General features: G+C 41.0%; 1 protein-coding gene across 2 annotated transcripts in view; it reads right to left on the bottom strand.

Annotated features, from left to right (window-relative positions):
* plxnd1 (plexin D1) overlaps nt 1–23480 on the bottom strand; it is a 216134-nt gene extending 192654 nt beyond the window's left edge. For both annotated transcript variants that reach the window (XM_028824793.2, XM_028824794.2), the window contains exon 1: nt 22111–23480. In XM_028824793.2, coding sequence (XP_028680626.2) covers nt 22111–23325 — 1215 coding nt within the window. In that variant the 5' untranslated portion in view covers nt 23326–23480. The remainder of the gene's footprint in view (nt 1–22110) is intronic.
* Nucleotides 23481–26221: the final 2741 nt, after the last annotated feature.

Genomic DNA, 26221 nt, shown 5'->3' with positions numbered 1-26221 from the left:
ATCACAGACCTGTTATTGCTCAATGTCACATGGCTGAAAGCTTAGCAGCTGTGATAGCTTTACACTCCAGTACATTGCGGTGAATGCTGGTAACAGTCAGGCAGGCGGGCGGGTCAACAGGCGTTCTCATCCCATGGTTTTAAAGTTGGTGGGCGCGGCTCTGTGAGTTGGCGGGTCGTGGCTATGTTGTGCGTATCCCATGCTTGTCTTGCGTGCCCTGTCAGCTTCTTAGTGAATTATATATATAGATTAGGAAATATGTCCTCACTTGGAGGACTGCAGATACTTAGAACAGGTTTTCAAGCAGTATGGTTGAAAACAACACCATAGTACTGTCAAATCATGCTTACTTTTTTGTGTTCCTATATACAATGCTGTAAATGCACACAAATGTATATTTTATAAACCTCAAACCTTTTCACACACCACAAACTGTTATCATATCTCACATATATTAACAAATGCAATGCATTTTACCTAACGATTCTTATTGCTCCCAATATTGCACTCCACTGAATGTCATCTTCTGGTTGTTCCACTTTTTATGCAAAAACAAATGTGATTTTTGATATTTCAAAATTCATTTTTTTAATTTGACTCATTTCACTGACAAAAAAATAACTAAACTTAATGCAACACTCCAGATGCTCCTTCCATAAGACTTGGCAGAAATCTATTATGTTAGCCCATGTGACCTGATAGGATTAAGCTCCAGAATTTCAAAGTCTAATAAAAATATGATAGCATTTTTTTCATACTAGAAATCATAGGATTTTTTATTGAATCAGCAACCTTTCTCTTCAGTACTTAAAGCCTAATTCCTTCACAGAATGCTGCTGACCTGAGGTGTCTCTTATATGGACCTCTACTTTCTCCAGTAAGTTTTTGCAGACAGAAGAAATATGAGACAAGTGTTCTTTTCGATTAATATGTCAGCTGCCTCATTACAGCAGCCTGTGAGGAGATATAAGGCTGGGTCACTGGATCAGGAGTCCCAGATTAGCCGACAAAGCTAAGGTTTGTCAGAAATGATTGATGAAGGAGGAAGATAAAAATGGATACGTTGGGAAGTGGGATCTAATGCAGTTTTCTGCTGTTAAAGGTTGTTTCAGGGTGCATTTGGCACAACAGGGGCACGTAACAGTTTATGTTATGATGGCAGCCCAGACGGTTTATGTCAAAAGTAATCCTTAAAATCAATAAACCAACTTGTCAAGTTTATGAGAAGATTGTCTAAAGATGGACTGGGCAATTTCATGATGCTGAGTCTTCTACGTTAATGTCATGAAAAGGCAAACAACATAGATAGGCAGAGAGATTTAATCATTTTATGACATATAGCAACCGAAAGTGTCAGGTTTTATGGTTGCTTCTATTTTCTACTGGGTGATCAACAATCTCTCACCACATTTACAATTCCTTCTGCCATTGTTAGTGATATTTATCAGTACTGATGGTGCTAAATACAAAAAAAGAAGAGAACAATGTCTATATTTGGTAAGGGAAAATCTAATATATAAAGCTGAGTGTGTGTTTGTGTGTGAGTTTGTGCTTGTTCAGTTCACAAATCCAGTTTACAAAAATGAACATGGTGCCTCTTCCTGGGTAGTGCCTGGTACCCCTGTTTGTGTTTGTCCAGTAAAGCAACACCATTGAACGTATTTCCACCAAATTGTGCACAGATTCCCAGTTTGTACTGGAGAAGCTGTAAGATTCCTAGTAGCTTATGAATCTGCAGTGTATTTGTTAAATTTACTACTGTTGATTTTTATTATTAGCTGGTGTTATCATTTATTTTACCGTCTATTTCAAATTCTTATATATATATATATATATATGTGTTGTTACATATGGACTCCTAGGGACCACCTTGCTGACTATATTTAGAAAAGCACTGGTGTTAACCTTCTTCTTCTCTTTCCTTCACTCCATTTTGGAGAAAAAGACAAGTGACAAGACCTAGCCCCACATACTGTACCCCGAGTTGGACTCACCCATTCCACCCTAGATACATTAAAAGCAGGCATCCAGAGAAGCAGTACGTCTGATCAGACCCATAGCCTTCTGAGATGGATCTGCACAATAACAGATTTGAAGACAGAGAAGATGGCAGTCTTTCCTCTTTCTTTTGCAGCTGCAGCAGGTAATTCTGTCTGTTTGATGGATATCTTAAAGGGGGTGACCCAGCTGGTGTCCCAATGACACTTTTTTGTCGCCCCTTGGTCTGTTCCATTTATATAAATACAAATACATAGTTAGACTCACGTATTATGCTGAACTAGCACAGGGAAGCAAAAGAGTGTGATGCTACTGCTATCTTTTTCTCCATCTATTTCCTTAAAATGGAGGAAGAGAAACCACCAGAAGACCAATGAGGTCACTTTCTGCACCCACAGAACTACATTCCTTTCCGTCTTTATCGTGCCTCAGAAAACTGTCTTTGCCTAAGTGCATCACACCACGCCTCACGGAGCCCATGTTTACTTTTTGTTTTCATCCTTTAGACACTCACACTAAAAGGGGCATCCTCAGGGACCCCAACTCTTATTTTCTTGGTTCTTATTTTTTTTTTCCACAACATTCATACAGTATATGTACATTTTTTTACTCTGAAAGTGAGTTGAATTGGGTTGAGAATGTATTATCATATGCAGAGTAAATCTTAACTCTGTGAGCTCTTCAAGCCACCAGTATACACAAATTAATCACAAAACAATACACTTAATGTACTAATAGACAATAGATAAGAAAAATAGAGCAGTGCAATGTACACAAATATAGTGCAAATACTATGAGCATTATGTAAACATATAAATCAGAAGGTGAGACTGAAAAATATAATCCAAAAAACAAACATGTAATGTAGCTATCATAATTCAAGTATCTATCTATCTATCTATCTATCTATCTATCTATCTATCTATCTATCTATCTATCTATCTATCTATCTATCTATCTATCTATCTATCTATCTATCTAATTCAATAGGTAAATGGAGTGGTTACATTACTGGCTGGACCCACATACCAGCAAAGTCAGATATTGTGAGGGGAAGAGGAAATGGACAGGAATCATTCACAAGTCTAATTGTCTACAGATAAAAACTGTTCCGTATTCTTGTAGCCATTGCTTTCAGATTACTAGGACAGCAGTTTTTCACTTAAGAAATATAGCAAAAGTTAGACCTCTTATAACATTGCAAGATGCTGAGAAATTAGTTCACGCGTTTGTTTTTAGTCGACTAGATTACTGTAACGCACTTCTCTCAGGACAACCCAAAAAAGACATCAAATCAACTGCAACAAGTACAGAATGCAGCTGCTAGAATCTTAACTAGGAAAAGAAAATCTGAGCACATCTCTCCAGTTTTGATGTCACTACACTGGTTAGTTGTGTCATTTAGAATTGACTTTAAAATACTGCTTATGGTTTACAAAGTCCTAAATAATCTCACTCCGTCCTATAACTCGGAATGACTCTCACCTTACACTCCAAATCATAACCTTAGATCTCCAAATGAGTGTCTGCTTGCAATTCCAAGAGATAAACTTAAAAGAAGTGGTGAGGTGTCCTTCTGCTGTTGTGTACTTAAAATCTGGAATAGTTTACTGATAGAAATCCACCAGGCTAATATGCTAAAAAAAACTGCTAAAAACCAGTTACTTTAACATGGCTTTCTCATAGCTTCATTTTAGTTTAATCCTGATAGTCTGTATATGCATTTAATTATCATTATCATTCATGGTGGCTCTGAAATCCATACTAACCCCTATTTTCTCTGCTATTCTTTTTCAGGTTTTCTTTGGTGGCAATCTGCGCCACCACCACCTGATCAAAGCACCATGCTGTCCCTACATTGATGGATAAAAGGCCAGAAGTCCACATGACCGTCATCGTCAAGTTCTTCCATGTGAACCCTGAATACCATGAGGACTGATTGAGGTCATTTATGTTAGGTAGAATGCCTAGAGGGTGCTGGGTGGTCTCGTGGCCTCGGGACCCCTGCAGATTTTACTTTTTTTTCTCCAGCCGTCTGGAGTTTTTTTTTTTTTTTTTCATTCTCCCTGGCTATCGGACCTTACTTTTATTCTATGTAAATTAGTATTGCCTAATTTTATGTTGTATATTTTGTCTTTTTTTCTCTTTCTTCATCCTGTAAAGCACTTTGAGCTATGTTTATCATCATCATTTGTATGAAAATGTGCTATATAAATAATTGTTGTTATTGTTGTTGATTCACACTCCTATAGCATCTGCCTGGTGGTAAGCATGTGAATAGACCGCTTTGTGGGTGGGTGCTGTCCTTTCTAATGCTGTGAGCCCTCCTGAGATCTCTGGAATGGTTAATATCCTCTAGAAGTGGAAGAGCGGTCCCTGAAATGGTTTGGTAGGTCGACCACTAACCAACATATGCAGAGCAGTTACCAAACCAGACTTTGATGGCATTGGTAAAAATGCTCTCTTTAGTTCCCCCATCAACGCCACCAAGGATTCTGGCTACCAAATTTCTTTATCTTTCATAGGAAATAGTAATGCAGTTGAGATTTCTTTACTAATTGAATAGTAATGTGGGACCATGTAGGATTCTCACTAATATAAAAGCCAAGAAATTTTAAGGCTTCCACTCTTTTCAGTTCTGCCTCACCAATGTACAGTGGTGTATGCTGTTCCTCCATTTTCTGTGTATCCACAATCATCTCCTTTGCTTTAGCAATATTTAAGAAGAGATTGTTATTTTGGAACTGCACTAAATTAGATTATTTTGTACTTTATTTTTCTCAAGTGGATATTCAAAGTTAACGGATTTACCACCTCCATCCTGAAGGATGTTCTCATCTCTCCCAGTAATCTGTCCAATGACTATGGTATCACCCACACATTTTATGATGCTGGCATTATTCTGGGAGGCAACACAGTCCTTCAAAAAGAGGGTATAAAGCAGAGGGCTTAGCACACAGCCCAGAGGAGTCCCTATATTTAAAACCCTTTTGTTGGAAATGCAGTTCACAATACAGAATACCTGAGGTGTGCCTGTTAGAAAGTGCAGAACTCAATTACAGATGGTGGATGGCAAACCAAGGGTGAGGAGCATCTGTCAGTTTTGATGGCACTCATGTACTGAATGCAGGGCTGTAATCAAAAAATACATAAAATAATTTATATATGGGCAGCACGGTGGCGCAGTGGGTAGCACTGCTGCCTCGCAGTTGGGAGACCTGGGAACCTGGGTTCACTTCCCGGGTCCTCCCTGCGTGGAGTTTGCATGTTCTCCCCGTGTCTGCGTGAGTTTCCTCCGGGCGCTCCGGTTTCCTCCCACAGTCCAAAGACATGCAGGTTAGGTGGACTGGCGATTCTAAATTGGCCCTAGTATGTGCTTGGTGTGTGTGTTCGTGTGTGTCCTGTGGTGGGTTGGCACCCTGCCCGGGACTGGTTCCTGCCTTGTGCCCTTTGTTGGCTGGGATTGGCTCCAGCAGACCCCCGTGACCCTGTGTTCGGATTCAGCGGGTTGGATAATGGATGGATAATGTATATATTTCTTACTTATTTCAGTACCTATTTATTAAAAATGTATTTTATGCCAGCACACCTGAAATGTGCGATGTAAACTGATTTCAAACAACCAGACCAAAGATGCCAAGCCTGCTAAAAGAAGACAACATAAAAGCCAATGAATGCAATGAATACTTAATGAAGAGAAATGGGATAAGCCACATTAGACCACATTAAGCCATAATTAACATGTCTACTGTATGGAGTGCATTAAATAACATTTTGATCCTAATCAATAAACAATTCACTTCAATTTATTTTAAAACCTGTCTTCCCTGTAGATCACTTCTGAGCAATGCACACGCTCTTATACTCAAAATGAAACACAAACACACCACAGAAACAATAATAAAGCACAAAACAGGCAGGTAATAAATAACCGTCCAATCATCCTTCTGTTTCCAACTCCTGAGTCACAAAGGAGAAATAAATATGCAATATAATTAAAGCCCTTAACTTATTTATAATTCATCAAAGATAATAAGACAAGTAAAGTGAAGAAAAGGAAAACCACAGTTGGTGCAAATTTATTTTGGGTGGCTATAGGTAATTTACAGTTAGGTCCATAAATATTTGGACAGACAACTTTTTTCTAATTTTGGTTCTGTACATTACCACAATGAATTGTAAATGAAACAACTCAGATGCAGTTGAAGTGCAGACTTTCAGCTTTAATTCAGTGGGTGAATAAAACGATTGCATAAAAATGTGAGGCAACTAAAGCATTTTTTGAACACAATCCCTTCATTTCAGGGGCTCAAAAGTGATTAGATAAATTAAATAACTGGAAATAAAATGTTCATTTCTAATACTTGGTTGAAAACCCTTTGCTGGCAATGACAGCCTGAAGTCTTGAACTCCTGGACATCACCAGATGCTGGGTTTCCTCCTTTTTAATGCTCTGCCAGGCCTTTACTGCAGCGGCTTTCAGTTGCTGTTTGTTTGTGGGCCTTTCTGTCCAAAGTTTAGTCTTCAACAAGTGAAATGCCTGCTCAATTGGGTTAAGATCAGGTGACTGACTTGGCCATTCAAGAATTTTCCACTTCTTTGCTTTAATAAACTGCTGGGTTGCTTTGGTTGTATGTTTTGGGTCATTGTCCATCTGTATCATGAAACGCCGCCCAATCAATTTGACTGCATTTAGCTGGATTTGAGCAGACAGTATGTCTCTGAACACCTCAGAATTCATTCGGCTGCTTCTGTCCTGTGTCACATCATCAATAAACACTAGTGTCCCAATGCCACTGGCAGCCATGCACGCCCAAGCCATCACACTGCCTCCACCGTGTTTTACAGATGATGTGCTATGCTTTGGATAATGAGCTGTTCCACGCCTTCTCCATACTTTTTTCTTGCCATCATTCTGGTAGAGGTTGATCTTGGTTTCATCTGTCCAAAGAATGTTTTTCCAGAACTGTGCTGGCTTTTTTAGATGTTCTTTAGCAAAGTCCAATCTAGCCTTTCTATTCTTGAGGCTTATGAGTGGCTTGCACCTCGCAGTGCACCCTCTGTATTTATTTTCATGCAGTCTTCTCTTTATGGTAGACTTGGATATCGATACGCCTACCCCCTGGAGAGTGTTGTTCACTTGGTTGGCTGTTGTGAAAGGGTTTGTCTTCACCATTGAAATGATTCTGCGATCATCCACCACTGTTGTCTTCTGTGGACGTCCAGGTCTTTTTGCGTTGCTGAGTTCACCAGTGCTTGCTTTCTTTCTCAGGATGTACCAAACTGTAGATTTTGCCACTCGTAATATTTTAGGAATTTCTCGGATGGGTTTTTTCTGTTTTCGCAGCTTAAGGATGGCTTCTTTCACCTGCATGGAGAGATCCTTTGACCGCATGTTGTCTGTTCACAGCAAAATCTTCCACATGCAAGCACCACACCTCAAATCAACTCCAGGCCTTTTATTTGCTTAATTGAAAATGACATAACGACGGACTTGCCCACACCTGCCCATGAAATAGCCTTTGAGTCAATTGTCCAATTACTTTTGAGCCCCTGAAATGAAGGGAGTGTGTTAAAAAATGCTTTAGTTGCCTCACATTTTTATGCAATCGTTTTGTTCACCCCACTGAATTAAAGCTGAAAGTCTGCACTTCAACTGCATCTGAGTTGTTTCATTTAAAATTCATTGTGGTAATGTACAGAACCAAAATTAGAAAAAAGTCGTCTCTGTCCAAATATTTATGGACCTAACTGTACCTGTTAACTGTGTAGTCAGCCATCAACTAGTTATCATTCCAGTTTAAATGGTTATACCTAAAATAAGTTGATGTCCAGTGTGTTCTTGAAATCTTACTGTGCAGGTGTTAATGCGGTAATCTCGGTTTCCCTAGTGGACATCGTACTTTTGCTTGACAAGAACAAAACTGAAATGCACTCTTTGAAATTGTTAAGTTTGCAGTAACTATCATGTGATATCCGAAGGATATCAAAAATTTACCATCAAAGCATATCCTTCATCAATGGAAACAAATTATTTTAACAAATTGTACACTCATTTAAATATTTTGGTAAATCTGTCAAACTATTCTCTTTTTGACAAACACCACCTGATGTGTTCACTAAGGGACTGCAGAACAACACAGAATCCTTCACAGTCTGTCTACTTAGCCGCTCTGATGGATTGTCCCCGTTTTGTTTGTGTTTATTGTAAACATAACTGTAAAAATATACTGTAGAGGAATATTTTCAATGTCCGGTCATTATCATAATATAATCTTTACACACACATAACAAATTTCCACCAAACACAGCTTCATTGTATTTTCGGCCTTTCTTTCAGTGAGTGAACAATTTGTTTATCCAGCTGAAACTAATTACGAGGTATCATGCTTATGATAGGCAGAATATGATTCCCATTCAGAGGACCATAGCAACACTGATTTGTATGATCAAAACAAAATCGCAGTTACTGTGGAATCATATTGTCAGTACACAGCTGAATCCATTAATGAACACAAAAATTAGGCATTGTTACAATCCATTTAAAAGCAGGGTGCTTGAAGTGCATATTTCTGGGTACTTATGTTGCCTTGTATTGTTTCATTTTTTTTGTCTCCCCAGGCAAAGTAACAATTATTAAATTCTATTTTTATCTCTCCTCTTAATATTTCAAGACAATGGGAATTGTATAAGAACAATGTGCTTTATAATACGGTGACGGGGAAGCTCTTAAATGTCAGGCTGTCACAAGTCTACCCTGAGTAGGGTGGAAGGGGCAGTATTGTTGGGAGACAGCCAGAGTTTTAACAAAGGACTGCTCCAGACTTCAGTTCACATCTTCAAAGAGAGCAGGCGTCTAGTAATGGTTCAGCTTCACACTAATCACTAACACTTACACAGGTTACAGTAACAAAACGTTACGGGCTGTGAGATCGCCAAAGTTATACACAGACTCAACAATGAATACATAAAAAAATAACAAGAGGGACTGGGTCCTATAGGATGACAAGCTGCTGTCTGTACACAGGCTTGACACAAGTGGACCAAAAAGCAAGGAGCAGCTCACTTCTCATTAAAAGCAAATTCTTAGTGGTCTTCTGGGGCCTTAGTAGTTCATATCCATATAAATAAAATCATAACCTGTTTGCTTGACTGTTGATTTGTTTGCCAGTTATGCCAAAATGGCTGAATCGGTTTTCATGAAATTTGTGTTACTGTTGGTCTAACTTAAATATACGCCAGATGGTATATCAGAGAGAGGGGTTGTATCCTGCGGGGTGGGGTGCAACCCAAAAATGAGTGCTGATGCAGGGGATACAATTCCCAGGTGGGGTTACAGCTTTTGTCTGAGTACGTCTTTTAGTCTCGTCATGGGTTGTGTTCAGCCATGTTGAATCTCCCTATCTGTTTTCAGATAGACTCTTTTTTGATAAATATACAGGTTCAAAAGCATTGGAAAGTCCTTAAGGAGCCATTTTTCTTTCTTTCAAACTCCCAAAAACTTTGAAAACACCATAACATCCTTTTTAGAGAGTTTTCATGGTTGCATACAAAATAAACTTTAGAGTGAATTTTTGCAATGTTGTATGTGAAAGGAAACAAAGCTAATTCACTACCCACTAGCTATTACTTTGTGATGTTAAATTATACTTTAATTTGCAGATACATTCTGGCTGCCAGACAAGATAGTGCTGCCATGGTGTGTGCTGGTCAACATGCCGATAGGATTTCATTGCACTGTGTACAAGTGACAATAATTCTCAAATGAACTGATGATGCTACATTTTTAATCCAAGGAAAACCTTCCATTTTTGAAAAAGCAAATGCTATCATGCACCTGCAAATCCTTACTAACTGCAATAAAGGTAAGGCACAATTAAACAGAATGAAACAAGATTCGTTAGTGCATGTCGAGCTGAACAACACACTATGGTAGAAGAAGAGCGACTGAGGATTATTCAAGTCCAAAATAGATAGATAGATAGATAGATAGATAGATAAATAGATAGATAGATAGATAGATAGATAGATAGATAGATAGATAGATAGATAGATAGATAGATAGATAGATAGATAGATAGATAGATAGATAGATAGATAGATAGATAGATAGATAGATAGATAGATAGATAGATAGATAGATAGATAGATGTGAGCTCCAGGGAGTGCCACTGAGTACCAAACACCAGGCACCAACAGATCCAAATAAAGGTTCAAATAAAGGTTTTTTGGTTTATTAAAGATGGTACCTTTACAAATGAACAAGATCTACTTAAATAGCCACCAACAATATACAGTTCCTTTCCATCCTTCAACCCCTCCATGTACAGTAAGTGTCACCTTCTGTCTCCCGACTATGACTCAATTGGAGGAGGCTGGACAGCTTCCTTTTATGTTCGGCTCGAGAGTATTTCCAGTGCCATAGCCCTGAATGACAGAAGACACTTTCAGATCACATGGAAGCCCCACGAAACAGGGAGTCTTTCTCCCTGCAGTGCCCTTAGGCAGCACCCAAGAACCCTGACAGGGTTGTCCCTGAAGACTACAAATCCCATGGATCCCTGTGGGTGTCTATACTGGATCTATGCCAAAGGCACCTACAACAGATAGATAGATAGATAGATAGATAGATAGATAGATAGATAGATAGATAGATAGATAGATAGATAGATAGATAGATAGATAGATAGATAGATAGATAGATAGATAGATAGATAGATAGATAGATAGATAGATAGATAGATCATTATGATGATGCACAACTAATTTTAAGTTTTGATGCCAATACAGCATCATGATTTGAATCGTCTTTATAACAGTATTGAATATAATCACTGTAACAACATGCTATGGACCTTGAAATCAGTCTGTGTTGGTGCTGTCTGCTATAATAACACCAAGACCTGCATCTATGACTGTGAACCCCAGGACCCCCTGGTCCCCCCTACTGTAGATGCTTTCTGCTGTGCATGGATTCACTTATTCAACAAGCCATCTAGTTCATTAAAATGGGATTAAATGTGTAAAATCACACTAAACCAGGAAGTACTGTTATAAAGAAGCAATACACAAGGTTCTAATGTATCTAGTTATGGCAATTATTGAATCCAATCATACACAAAACAGACAAATTCCCATCTCTATAGAGCAGAGCAATTGTCAGAGAGGTGGTGTAGATCACAGGGCAGCTGCAGCCTACCCCAGCAAGCATAGAGCACAAGGCAGGAACAAGATGAAGTGGACTTAGATGATGGATGGATGGTAGTGTAGGTAACAGATGGGACATCACGTTATTTGTCTGCCTTGTTAGCATTGTCATGTCCTTAATCGCAAAGCTTTTTTGTGGATTTCCTGCATTACAATGAATAAGTAAATCTAAAATATGAGGGCTGTAGAATGCCACAATCCTTTGTTCAAATCTTGGCCAGTCTATGTGGAGTCTGCATGTTCCTTTTATATGTGCTTGAAGTTTTTCTCCAGGTATTCCCACATCCCAAACACATGCATGCTGGGGCTAATTACCGGTAATGGCTCTAAATGAACCTTCCTTGAGTCACTTTGGGTGTTTATGTTAGTGGACTGGATAAAGCAAGTTGGAAAATGGATGGATAAAAATTGAAGACTAAAGTAGACATCTCTGCTTTTAAATGGCTCACACAGAGCTTATCATAATCTTCACGTCAATCCGCTGTTATCGCAAAAGCAAAGGAAAAACCTGACACCTACTGTGTGGAGAGGATAAACATATCAGGACTATCTGATCTGCACTCTACCAGGTTTAACATAAACCACAAACACAATTTTCTGTTATTATTAAAAAATGGCATTTTTTATGTGAGTACTCATTGCTGTTAAAAACATTTTAGCTTTCCAATAGAAACCCCGGGCACTATTTAGTAAACTTTTGTGACTGTCTCAAAGTTGTACACAGCCAGACAAACATAAATTACCACATGATATAGAAATCTGACCCTCTCAAAAATGCATTCTCCTGTTTTGTGTTTTTGTGGCGCATGATCTCCATGCAGAGCTGAGTGACTGAAACAATATGATAATAATAAAAGAAAAAGTGTTTATTTGGCCCAGGTAAACTTAAACTGCAAAACAATCTGAGCTTTGTATTTTATTTAAAGCAGGCTGCCAAATTATTATGTAAAGAAAAGAAACGATCGCGCTCTCTCCAGGCGATTTGCATAGCTGTCTGTGGCCTGCTTTGCGGTTTGTCTAGCCCGCCTGGCTTTGTTTTTTCCTAAATGCTTAGGGGACTAAACACTTTTTGCTTTTGGCTGAATGCATTTTTTCTTGGGAACTGAAATCATGACAAAGACATACAGTAACATCTTTTTTATAAAAGTTTGATTTTTTTTCACCCAGCCTTTGCTGCAAATGCTGTCTGGCACACATGGGTCCTAACAATCTAATGACTCCATTGGTCAGACTCATGTAACTGTTTCAGCCTAATGGGGGTCCATTTTCTGATTCTTTCTATTCATCCACCTTTTCATTCTGTTGTTTCCGGATCTAAGTGAGGGTACTTCCTGCCAACATTTAGAGCAAGGCAGAGATGGAATGCTAGTGAATGGTAGAGCATATCTGTCCACATACCTACCAGCAGATCGCTGAACCTAACTGCACGTCTATGGACAGTGGAAGGAAACTTCACAGCTAAGGCATCCCTAAAGCAGTGCTTTACAAATTCATTGCGAAACCAGGTGGGCTTTCACGGGGTAAACAGCTTTCCTTCCACATGCAAGAGACTTATCTGTTAGGTTTGTTGGTAACTTTAAATAGGCCCTGAACATCTGAGTTTGGGAGTACCCATTAGTGTGCCCTACGAAGGACTGGCAAGATTAGTTCCTGCTTTGTACCCAATATTGCTAGGATACGTTCAGGTTATTCATTCCCCTGAAATGGATTAAGTGTATAAAGAAGATGGATGGGTGGATGGATGGATGGATGGATGGATGGATGGATGGATGGATGGATGGATGGATAGATGGATGGATGGATGGATGGGGCATTCCTCACATTAATATACCAAGTCGACACAGAACTCACTCTGCATGTATCCAGTCACCATGATGCACTGCAGTAATTTAAATGATGGCACCGTCGGCATATGAGCATTTATACTTTACTGAAAACACTTGGATCTTCAGTCCTTGAAGAAAGGTGTGCTGTGCAGTGCAATTGACAATAATCAGATGGAAATGTGACCTTAATGAAACATAGAAGCCCGTATCGCTCTGCTGAGGGTGTTGCCACCTTTTCTTTGACTTTATTTTGTGTTCAAAGTGCACGACTTGAGTTTGTGATGCACAACATTAGTCATTCATGGACCAAAAATGACCAGTCATCTGCAGATCAAGTAGTTTTTAGTGGCATAATAGAGTGTACTTGATGTGCCTCTGAATGGCCTGTGCGATGTGCTGTACTGTCAGCACATGTTGCCAAAGTTCTTTTCCTGTCAACAATGGCATATGCATGTACATCTGTTGTGTTCCTGTCAGCTATGGCGTGTGGCCATGTTGCCATGGGTAGTCCGCAAGTCCGATTCATGGGCCCTGTTACCCATATCATGGCATAAGCTCTCAAGTAAGACCAAGATCAAAGTTTAAGGCAGAGAGGTTCATAAGTTTCTATGTGACAGACAGACAACCCATACCATTTTTATATATGTATAGATATTCTACTACAGCAGCCTAATGGTAATGTTGTTAATAAAAAACCCTTAGAGAATATCAAAAGAATACCTCTTAGAATCTCAGAACATTTTCTTTTTATCCTACAATTAGGGTAAAGCAACTTGACTTTATCTTATATTACACCTTAATGAATTAAATACTCTTTCAAGGATCTTCACAAATACAAAGACTAACATTTTAAAGATTTAGAGCACAGGCGGGTCAAGCAACTTGCTCAGAATACTCAGTGAATCAGAGAAGTGGATGAAAGTGGCCTCCTGGAAGCTCAGTGCTTTTATATCTAACGCCTTGGCCGCCGAGCCATCTCTCTTTACTCATCAGCATAAGGAGCAAACAGTAAGAAGTTTTCAGTGCCTTCTGAAAGCATTCTGACCCCTTCACTTGTTATATATTTTGTTATGTTGTAGCCGTGTCCTTATCAAGCAACACTCAGTACTCCAGAATGACAAATCAAAAGCAGGACTTGAGGACAACTGAGCAGGAGGCTAACTTGGTAGACGTCACTTCTTCCCTTTCCACTGGTAAGGTATGGATAAGTCAAGGGAATGGCAGAGGTTTTCTGGGTTTACGCAGATGGGAAGCAGCATTTCAGATTGGCCAAGCAACCAGTGGAACTATTCTTCATGCTGTATGTTGTTTCTTTCTTTTGTGTTCTTACTGTACCTTCAGAAAATCTTAAGATCCCTTCACTATTTTCACATTTTGATATGTTGTAGCCTGAATACTAAAATCATTACAATTCTGTTTTTTCCTCCATCAAACAACACTCAGTACCACAGAATGACAAAGCAATGGCAGGATTTCTGAAATTTTTGCAAATTTATTAAAAAAAAACAACTGAAATAGCGTATTAAGACTCTCTGCTATTGGCTCAAATGCACCCCTTTCTATTAATCATCACCAAGATGTTTTCAAACCTTGTTTGGAGTCCACCTGTGGTCAATTCAATTGACTGGACATGATTAGCAAAGGCGCACGCCTGTCTATCGAAGGTCCCACAGCTGACTTTGTGCATCGGAGCAAACACCAAGAGCTTAAAGACAGGATTGTGTCAAGGTACAGATCTGGGGAGGGATACACAAAAAAAAATCCTGCAGCATTGAAGCCCCCCAGTGACCTCCATAATTCTTAAATGGAAGGAGTTTGGAACAACCACGACTATTTCTAGAGCTGACCAATCAGGGGAAAAGGGCCTTGACAAAAGAGGTGAGCAAGAACTGAATGGTCACTCTGGCCAGACTCCAGAGAACCCGTGTGGAGATGAAAGAAACTTTCAGAACTCCACTTATTTGGGTTTTATGGCAAAGTGGCCAGATGACACATGAAAGCCCACTTGGAGTTTGCAAAATGATGGTGAGAAACAAGATTCTCTGGTCTGATGAAACCAGCATTAAACTATTTGTCTTTCATTCTGAGAAGGGACCTGTGCCACACCATTCCAGTGATGAAGCATGGTGGTGGCCAAATCATGCAGTGGAGATGATTTTTAGCAACAGGGACTGGGAGACCAGTTGGGGTTAAGGGAAATTTGAAAGGAGAAAAGGACAGCGATATCATTGATGAAAACCTGCTCCAGACTGGGCCAAGCCAAAGGTTCACCATCCAATAGGACAATGACCCTAAGTGTAAAGCAAAGACAACACAAGAGAGGCTCAGGGACAACTCTGGGAATGTTTTTGAGTGGCCAGACTTGAACTCAATTAAACATCTCTGGAGAGTCCTGAACACATCCGTCATCTGACAGATCTGTGGAGAAGAACGGCAGAAAAACAATCAGTTCAAGGTGTGCAAAGCTTGTCTATTCAAACCCAAGATGACTCCAGGCTGTAATCGCTGCCAAAGGGGCTTCAATGAAGTACTGAGTAAAGGGTCTGAACACTTGTGTCAATGTGATATTTCAGTTTTTAATTTTCAATAAATTTCCAAAAACATTCCTGAAATCCTGTTTTCGATTTGTCATTCTAGGGTATTGAGTGTTGATGTGGGAAAAAGATTAATGTAAACCATTTTAGTAAAAGGCGGCAACATAAAATGTGCAAAAAGTGAAGGGTCCTGAATACTTCTAAAGGTGCTGTATATTTTATAATTGTTACTTTATTGTAAGTCAGCTGAACTCTCCATGCAGTAACAGTCACAGAGTTTCATTTTTTAGGACACACATTCTATTGCCACTTCTCTTGTATGCTTAGACACAGCCCCAGGGCATTACGCGTGTGAAATGAGGATAGCTAATGACAATATTAATATGAAATGTAAAGAATAGGCACACGGCCTACAGAGTACATGTTCCTTGTTATTTTTTAAAGATATTGGCTTTACAAAGCTTTTTGAAAAGTTTCTGTTAAAAAAGTATTGCTCCTTGAAACTGTAAGGACTGAAAAAGCATAAAGTTCTGTTTTATAGAATACTAGCCCGTGTAGTAGTGAAACAGGACAAACTTTAAAAATCAATTAAAAAAAATTTAAAAGATGGAACAATTTGTATTGAGAAGAATTTATATTGATAGCTTTTGTATCCGAGGGCCTCTTGATATACAATATTTTTGATTTTGCTATCAGGGGCGAGAATGTAGCTGTGATCTGTTTGCCAAAAATGTAAAAAGTTGGCAAGGTATCTCTAGCCAAGCTGAAGGTAGGTACGCTCCAACGTCAAACGTTGGCACTGTATCTAATTGTGTTCAACTCCGATGGGAGAGCGTCCCTGCATGGGGACAAGAACACGTGGCCGTGATATCTCTGGCAATCAGCAGGTACCCTCTAAAACACACGTGGCTGTGATCTCCCTCTCAAAAATGTCAAACGTTACTCTTTAACAATCTCTAGATGACAATTTCTACTGAACAAACAGGAATTGCTAGCTAAGTGGAGGCAAGGTAGGTACGCTCCAACACGTGGCGAGAGGTAGAGCGACTTGAATGGAGGCTGGCGCATGAGTGAGGAGGGCCATGCCCGGCTCCCTACTCCTGAGGTCCCTCCTCTCCCTCCTATCACTCGCAGATTTGTGTGAATAAATCGGTGACGCAAACGAACTATGATACTTAGCGCAATGACAGGAGTCACAAAATCAACTGGAATGTTCAAGCAAATCTATATATATAAAATCCCTATGTGCGTCCAGGTGTCCGTGTGTGTGTGTCTTCTGGTGAAGTGCGCATGCGTGGGGCACGGTGCTATGCGCGATATTACTGTCAGAGAAAGTTAGAGGCGTTTTAAGGAAATACAAACCAGTATTACTGCGAGAGGAAATTAAAGGTACACAATACAGTGACGCATATTACAGCCACATACAAGCCAGTATTACTGTCAGAGGAGAGTAAAGGCATATTACCGACACGCACGCCTGTATTACCGCCAGAGAAAAATAAAGGTATATTACGGACGTATATTACAGACGTACAAGCCAGCGGACGTACAAGACGGTATCCTTCAATAAGGGCGCGCACAAAAGGATGACCTCAATTGGGCGCAGCGAATAAAGGCGCGCGTAAATAAAGATCTGCACCTGTTGCTCTTCACATATTCCAGAACCATTTGAACTAAATTATCTACGCGCCCTTATTGAATAGAGCTGTAAAAGACAGTATTACTGTCACAGAAAATTAAAGACACACAATACACGGCGGCAGCCCACAAAGAACGGTCAGCTCAGCAAGTAAACATCAACAAAAGAAAGGCTGAAAGAAAGAAAAATACGACCAACAAAAAGAATGAGGTCAAAGTCCCTTGCCATTTAATATAGACTGTGCCTACTAATGTTTATGCACTACTGTTCTAGCGCCCGTTATTGTAACGGGCTAAATGACTAGTTATAGAATAAAACCCAAATTAAATCCGTTAAGTAGTTCTCGCGTGAAAAGCAGACAGACAGACAGACATTGGATTTTATATATAGAGAGATAAATGATGGATTTTATATGCTTTGGTGTGTTTAATTTACATTCTATCTATTCAAAAAAGTGAAAAATTGCTATAAAATGAGATTACAATTATTAAGCTTAATAGAATCATGTCCAAAACATCAACCTGATTTTGCCAATATAGGAAGTGTGGCCTAGTGGGTAAGGCATAGGACTGTGACCTGTGAACTCATGTGACTTTGAGGATATCACATCACTTGGCTGTACACTACTTTGGAAAAACAATTTGCAAACTTCTGGACTGTAGTGTGGTTCCCATAAGGTGACTCAGGGTGATCTTCATTACATAAAAAGGTGCTATAGAGAACAAAGGTTGATGGTGCTCTTACTTGTGTATTCTCCATCATTTTAATTCATCCATCCATATTCCTAAATGCAGCTAGCCTGCGAATTTCTAATCACATCTTGAAGCTCTCTGTGACACTTCATATGAAAAGCTGTGAAAGACATTTGTGTGTTGCGGTTACAGTAACATCACTGACTGGTTCACCCCCTCCTTTTTAAACTGATGAATGTTCGCAGTCGCTTTAAATTAATATAACCCCCCGAGGCCTCTATGCCCAGCCTCCAAAACACAGAGAATTGCACAATTTTGCAGACTAGTTCCCACAACCTTTGTCAGAGCTCCGACTAAACTTTCTTGGAACAGCTTAGCTAAGGGCAGACCCGTGATCAAGGGGAATGTTTGTTTGAGGAAAGTTTTACTATGATTCATTTTCTAAAAGGGCTTAGTCAGGCGCACATTATGGATTAAAACATATTAAGAGAGATGGCAAATTAGGATCTTAAGAGATCCAATTGCAGACTCTATTAGGCAAGCAATTCATTATATCAAACTTTTATCAGCTACATATTTTGACAGTGTATTATGTGTCTCTGTGAATGTGAAAAGGAAGAAGTGTATTTTATATTAATGTGAATATAGAAATAGAAGCGTGACCCAGTCCCCACCCTCAACCCCGTTCTGGATATTAGAGAAACTGAGATGTTGAGATGGATGTGTGGAGTAACAACGCTTAATAAGATCAGGAATGAGAGAATCTGAGGCACAGTTGATGTTGGGAAAATACCAAAGAAAATACAGGAGAGAAGGTTAAAGTGGTATGGACATGTCATGAGAAGAGAGCTAAATAAAGTGGGGGGAAGAATCGTGGATATGGAGGTGACAGGATGGAGGAGACAAGAATGACCAAAGAGAAGGTGGATGAATTGTGTGAAGGGGAATTTAAGGGAGAAGGGGAGGTCAGGTGAGGAAATGTACAAAAGACGAGAGTGGAGGAGGTTGGTCCAATATAGCGACCCCACATGAAAGTGGGAAAAGCTTTCGAGGTAGAAGACAGAAACAGGGGTGGGCCTTTGGAAGACGATTAACTGAACACTGGTGGCTTTAAGATGCTAACTTGCATGTAATTTAGTTTTTCTAACAACATCTGAATATTCATTTTGTCATTAAGTATTTAACCATGAGGTTACTCATCATCACTTATCTTGCTCATAAAATCTCTGCCTAATCATTTTTACCACTTTATCCACTTCAGAGTCCCACAGACCAAAACAGGAACCTACTAGAATATGGCGCTAGTCCGTCGCAGGGCACACTCAAGCACTAACCACATTCGTTCCCACTCCACCACCGTAGAATTGCATGTCTGAGATCCACTCATTCCATTCCAGTCATTTTCCTTATCCTGAGCAGGGTCACAGTGTAGATGGAGCCCAGTGCAGCAAACAGAGGGCACAAGGAGTGGTGGACAGACATTTTTGGGGGCCTGAAGCCCCAGACTGTCATGAGGGCCCCTTCAAAACCAGCAACGAGGTCTGGGTAGCCTGTGTTATGTTCTACAAGGGGGCTGTTTCACGGCAGATCACCACAAATAAATCATTTTAATAAAGATCTGAATTTCTGTCATAAATGTTAATACTGTTTTAAATTATTTTATATTAAAAATATTTAGACTGGAACATCCTTAATTTGCTTTCATTTACCATTAGCCTAAATGATACTTTCACAACCTTTTCATTTTTATTTTAACTATTATTTTGTATTGAATTATACTACACCATTAATATTATTATTGTAAAAACTTCTCATACAGTAGACACCCCGCAATAAAGACTAAAATCACTTCTGGGGCCCTCCAAGATTAGGGGCCTTGGAGCTTAAGCGTCATCAGTTTCATAATAGAATCAGCTTCTGGGCACAAAGCAGGAACAATCACTGGGCAGGGCGCCAGTCCATCGCACACATTTGGGCCAGTTTAGTATTGCCAATCCACCTAACCTGCACTCTTAAACAAAATTAAAAACAAAGGTGCCAGAGTGGTTCTTCTGAGTGATGCCATTGAGAAACCATTTTTGGTTCCCAAAAGACCCATCCACATGAAGGTTCCAGAAGTAACCTTCATTTATGTAGATCTGTAACAGACTCCATACAGTCAATAGCCATGAATAGATGGGGCGGAGTGGTGGCTCTGAGGCTAAGGATCTGCGCTGGTATCCAGAAGGTTGCTGGTTCGAATCCCCATCACTGCCAAAAGAGATCCTACTCTGCTGGGCCCTTGAGCAAGACCCTTAACCTGTAATTGCTCCAGGGGCACTGTACAATGGCTAACCCTGCGCTCTAACCCCAAGGGGTATGCGAAAACTAACAAATTTCTAATACAAGAAATCGTATAAGACGAAATAAAGAACAAAAACAAAAAAACAGATTTGGGAAATAGCATTGGGTCCTGATTTTAAAAGGTCTCTTTCAGCATACATACAGTAATGAGGCTAAGTTCTGGCTTTCTTAATTTGTTTGTGTCCTTCTAGGTAATATACCATACATTAAAGGTTTCATTTTTTTTCTATATGTTAAGAAGCACAAAGAACCAACTTCAAATGTAAAGAACCCTTCTTAAAATGGAATTGTGCTGTGTCGAGCAGTGGTTCTACAAGGAACCACACAACCCAGTAAAGAACCATAAAATTCCACTAAAGAACTGTTATTTTTAAGAGTGATGCACAGTATGTTCTTGGACTATGGGAACAAATTGGAGCGTCAGGAGCAAACCCACACAGACACGGGGAGAACATGCAGACTCCATGCAGGGAGGACCCAACACATCAACCACAGCCTCCTGGAGTTTAGTTCTGCACCGAACACTTTAATAGCATTTAATGTGTAGTGGATATTTGCCATAAACTGGACAGCGCACAATAGCAGGATTCTCAGTTTGCTGCCTGATAATTGATACAATTTTCACCTGCTGAAAACTTCACTTTTTGAAAATCTTGTCATTTAACAGTCTTAGGCATTTTAAATTAAGAAATAGTGTTTACTTGTGGTCGGCAGGGTGGCGCAGTCGCACTTGGGAGACCTGGGGTTCGCTTCCCGGGTCCTCCCTGCATGGAGTTTGCATGTTCTCCCCGTGTCTGCGTGGGTTTCCTCCCACAGTCCAAATAAATGCAGGTTAGGTGCATTGGTGATACTAAATTGTCCCTAGTGTGTGCTTGATGTGTGTGTGTGTGCACCCTGCGGTGGGCTGGCACCCTGCCCGGGGTTTGTTTCCTGCCTTGTTGGCTGGGATTGGCTCCAGCAGGCCCCATGACATGTAGTTAGGCTATAGCGGGTTGGATAATGGATGGATAATGGATGGATTTACTTGTGGTTAATACACCTTGTACTGATAATATTGAAATAAACTGTTTTAGGAATGAAAACAATTTGGATTTAACTAACTAGTTATGTTTCTGCAAATTGCTATGTAATCCGAATGCTGTGTTGTACAATTCAGTAAACTGGTGTATAACACACCCTTACCTGTTGCTTTGGTTGTTTTACAGATTGTAATCTTTTCTAATGTTAGGTTACGTGTCATAATAACATAAACGTTTAAACGCAGTATGGTTCTCGGGGATTATCAGTTATCATTTAGCGGACAAAGCTGTGGTAAGCGCTGCTGCTTCACGGACGCCGAGCCTCGACTTTATCTCCGCGGATTTCGCACGTTGTGCCCTGCGGCTCAGTGGCGTTTCCTCGGGGTACAACGGATCTCCTCCCAAACCCAACCCCGCCACCAATCCCCACAAAGACGTGTAGTTTAGGTTAATTGGTGTTTCCACATTGCGCTCTGGTGAATCGGTGCGCGCTGCGAGTCATATGGTCCATGGTTGTGTCCTGCCTTTCAACAGGGATGCCAGGATAGACTCCCGCACCCGCGACTTTGCACTACATTAAATGGGGTTCAGACCTTACTCTGTTGTTTAACTGCTGAGTGGTTGGCTCACTTCCACTCGCACATTCATCCGTGTAAATTCGCAGCATTTCCTAGCAAGTGGCGTAGAAACTCTTTGCTAAAATGTTCACGTGACGCACACCTCTGCTGTCAGTATTACAATGTAAGTTATATTAGGTACTTGGGACTTAGGCGTGTTAAGGGGTATTAAGGCGCTACATGCTCATGCCAGAATTTAAAGTCGCGTAGCCAGCTTTCTAAGGTGGGTACCTACCACAATGTTGATGTTTTTGCTGCAGCCAGCCCCTGTCCCTTGTATGACACTGTCCAATACGGTAACATCCATTGAATTCGTGTTTAAACACTTTTGCCGGGCATCACGGATGGACTTCTCAATATCAGCAAACCTAAAAACACAGACGGCCGACTTTTTGTTTCCTTTCTCAAAGACGCCAAACAAGACATCCTGCATTTCGGGCGCTCCGTCCAGATAGATCCTACCGGAGAAAACCGAGACCACCCGGTTGTAGACGTTGCCGCTATAGCCGCACTGGAGGCCCATCTGGATGTAGGATTCGGTTAGCTTTTTACTCTCAGGTGCAGATTTGCGGGGGTTCTCTGTATCCAGGCATATCCTGGCGAGGACACTGTTAGGCTGACTCTCCTTGTCGCTTAAATTGGCATCGTTGTTCATGACGATATATGTGTAAGTCTTTTGAATGAAGGCGCGCACGAAGCTCAGTTTGTTCATTTGCTTCTTCTCCTGCTTTATTTTAAACACGTTCTCCTCTGAAGGGTTGATATCGTAGGTGAAAAGACGGGGCAAGTCGTGAATGTTGAGGGACCTGATAGCGATTTCTGGGGTGTTTTCGAACCTCAGATCCTCCTTGCTGTGGTTTTTGGGAAAGTACGGAGTTCCCACTCCTGTATAGGTGGCACCCACCAGTAGCCTTGTGGTGCCACCTGTCCTGAGGATCAAGCCCACCGTGGAGGCGTTAGGGTGATTGGCAGCAATGTTCAGCATGCTGGGGAACACGGTCACGCTGTTGTTCTCCTTAGGAGGGAATTTCACGGCGATCTGCGAAATGTTGTCCAGGTTCCGTAGCTCACAGAATCCCTGATAAACGGAGCCACAAACCACTGCGACCCCCTGGCCACGGTCCAGGGCAAGCAGCTTGTTGTGATTGTCGGTTGGCACTTTCGGATGGTCGCAAGAGGCTTGGGGTAACTCCGGAGCATGGCACAGTCGGTTATCTTCCACCGGTCCGGTCATTTGCTCTACCTCCAGGGTCAGGTCGCTGTTCAGCTGATAGATGCTGTTCACCGCCGCTACGTATACTTTCCTGGAGACAGTGTCCACTTCAAAGTTGTTGGTCATTTTAGGCAGCGTGTACTTTTGCTGCAGCTGCAGCCCTCCGGCAGATGTGCTCATCAATGCGAGAAGAGACAGAATCCAAGCTAGAAGACCAACTTTCCGACGAGGGGACATCGTGTGATCCTTGCAGTCAGCCGCTGCGCCGCGAGCACTTTGGGGTGCATTTAGCAAAAGGAGAAGTCAAAAAAGATGTTCACATTGCAACAATCCAAGAGGAAAACCTGTTTCCTGCTAATACGCCTAAACTTCAAATGACGTGATTAAGAGTCGTGCTTCCTTTCTTAAAGCGGCAGCCGCTGCCAGCAGCAGCAGGAGTCACGTTGTATTCTGGTAGCGGCGGGGGAGGGAAGTCAAGAAAATCATTCTCACTAAGCGAAGTCAGCGGAAGACAAATGAAACACGTCGTTCAGCTCCCTATAGATCTCCCCGGGAACTAAAAAAAGAAAAACTTAACCAGGGGGTCAGTTGTATTTCAACTCCTCAGCAATCTTACGTACCCCGCTTTGTGATCAAGGGGCAAGCTCTGGAGGGACGCCTGTCTATTGCTAGGCACATATACCTGAAAAACGTGGGGGCGCCGTGCAATCTAACACACAAGTCTTTGGGATGCGAGATGGTACCCAGAAAAAATCCTTACATTGATGTGCAAACGGCACTCACTGAACGGGATAAAGTCGCGGGAGGTTTAAGACGGCAGCACTGCTCACTGTAAAACGAGTTAACTTCCTGCATGAAAATGTGTCCATTTCTATTTACGCCCGTAAATTGTGCCTTTATTTGTGAGTCTGCTCAGCGCCTGGACCAGCTGTTTCCTGCCTTGTACCCGATACCGCCGGAGTAGGCACCACTTCCTGAGACCCTGAATTCGATTAAACAGGTACAGATAATAAATAAGTGAATAATAATAATTGTAATAATAATATTAATAATGCATCAGATAGTGTTCCTGACGTGCCTTCCAAATACCAAAACACGTCATTTGCAATATTCTCGTTGAATATGCCCGCATATGCTGTGTCACGTGAGGCCATAAAAACTGCCCTGCATACACGTGAGTCCTTAAGAATTTATATTTCGGATTAGTCATCTTTATAGATTCATACTTTTTTCATTAGGAAAGAATTTGTTCCTTCGGTTTGTAGATAAATATGTTGGAGATGCAGGTAATGTGCATCATGAGCACTTGGATGGCTGAATAGGTGGAAAGAAATAAGTGAATTGTGTCGGAAACTGACAGTGGCAAATAGAGAATTCCGGCCTCTTTTACATTGAAGGAAACGTCCAATCTTCCTATTTGCAACAGGGGCGTATATAGACTCCAGGAGAGATGGAATAGGGCGTTGTCCATCGAGGTTGACAGATATCTGTATGGTCGAGATACCTGTTTGCAATCCTTTTATTTGAAGACTTTGCTTCAAAGAATGCCGCTAAAGCTCGAGTAATGAATTTCCGCTAGAATGTGGAAATAACTCGGGTGTAAAAACTAAGACTGCACGAGACAAAATAACGGATATGAAACTTACTGCTGCCAACGTTTAAATTTGGAGCCCACTTGTGGTATTCTCAAAATAAAGACAAAAAGACGCTGACTTAATATATAAATGCTGGAGGCTCAAACGGTGTTGGTAGAAACACAAAACAATGGAACACCGAATCAGAAACAGTAGTGCATACAAATCACGATCGTGTGCATCACTGCTCCAAGGAGCTCACTTCGAGCCATAGCCCATCCATCCATTCATCGCCAGAGCCTATTCCAGCACGTATTGGGAGCAAGGCAGGAAGAACACCTGGAGAGGGCATCAGCCTCACCGCAGAGTCAACACACACACAACCACAAATATCAGGGGCCAACTTAGCATCACCAATCCACATAAGCAGCATATTCTTGGACTGAGGGAGGAGAGCAGAGTGGCTGAAACCCAGGCGCACACCTGGAGAGCACGCAGTCCCCATGCAGAGAGCATCTAGGACTTGGACAGTGTGGAGATGCAGCAGCACAACCGTGTCGCTCTTGATCCACACCCTGTACTTTCAAAACGCTGTTTGCACGTCGCAGCTTTTCTCTGTTTAAGGTGGCAGCCTTAAATGTTAGTCTCAACAATGTGTGAGTGTGCATGGGTGTGTAAGAGTGTGCTTACCCTGGCGACCCAGCAAGACATCGCGACCCACCAAGCTAAACCGGATTAAACGAATCCTGTAAACGAGTGGACAGAAAAATTCAGAGTTGGGGTTATACGTTTTGATAACACAGCCTTTCAAGCGGATCAAATAACTTGGCCTCAAACCTCTTGCATACAATAAGTGAGGTGCAGTTGTCTCGGAGAGGCGTTTATTCCAGAACTTCCATTCATTGAAAAACTTCTCCTCTGATCCCAAACACTTTACGGCAATCATGCACACACCGTCGTAAAATGCAAATATAACAAAACCACTGATTCCTTTTGAGCACATTATCATTAACGCCATAATGTCTGCAGGTGCCGTTGGCACGTTTGCCCGGCTGGTCCCGGTGGGTTCAAAGCGGCACTGTGGCTATCGTCTTGGGTTTCCTACGGGTATTCTGATTTAAATCTGTAAAATAGATTAACTGGTGACTCTAAATCGATCATTCAAGCCATGAGGTTCACTCACCCCATATCTGATTCCTTCCTTGTGTCCGATACTACCAGAATTAGCTCCGGGCATCAGTCCTCCGCTGCCTGGTTTAGAAGTAAGCGGGGTCGCAATAAATAATAATTGCGTGATTATACAATAATTGTTAATCCGTAACGGAGCTGGGAGATCTTTCCAGGTTTGTTCCCGCTGACGGTAAAGACTTAACAGAAAAGCTCCAATAGAAAATGAACAGAGGTCAAACTGACGTTCTTAACGTAAGACATTATATAGAATAAAACTTGGATTTTTAGACCTTTGTAACAAAAGGCAGATTCCTGTTTTTAAACTCCGCTTTTGAAAACATGGGAATTCAGAGTAATGTGCAACACCTGAACAATGTGTGCGTAAGCTG

The sequence above is a fragment of the Erpetoichthys calabaricus genome, chromosome 18, assembly GCF_900747795.2.
Source record: "Erpetoichthys calabaricus chromosome 18, fErpCal1.3, whole genome shotgun sequence".
NCBI lineage: Eukaryota > Metazoa > Chordata > Cladistia > Polypteriformes > Polypteridae > Erpetoichthys > Erpetoichthys calabaricus.
Note: the sequence above shows the minus strand (reverse complement) of the source record. Positions and strands in the feature narration are given on the sequence as shown.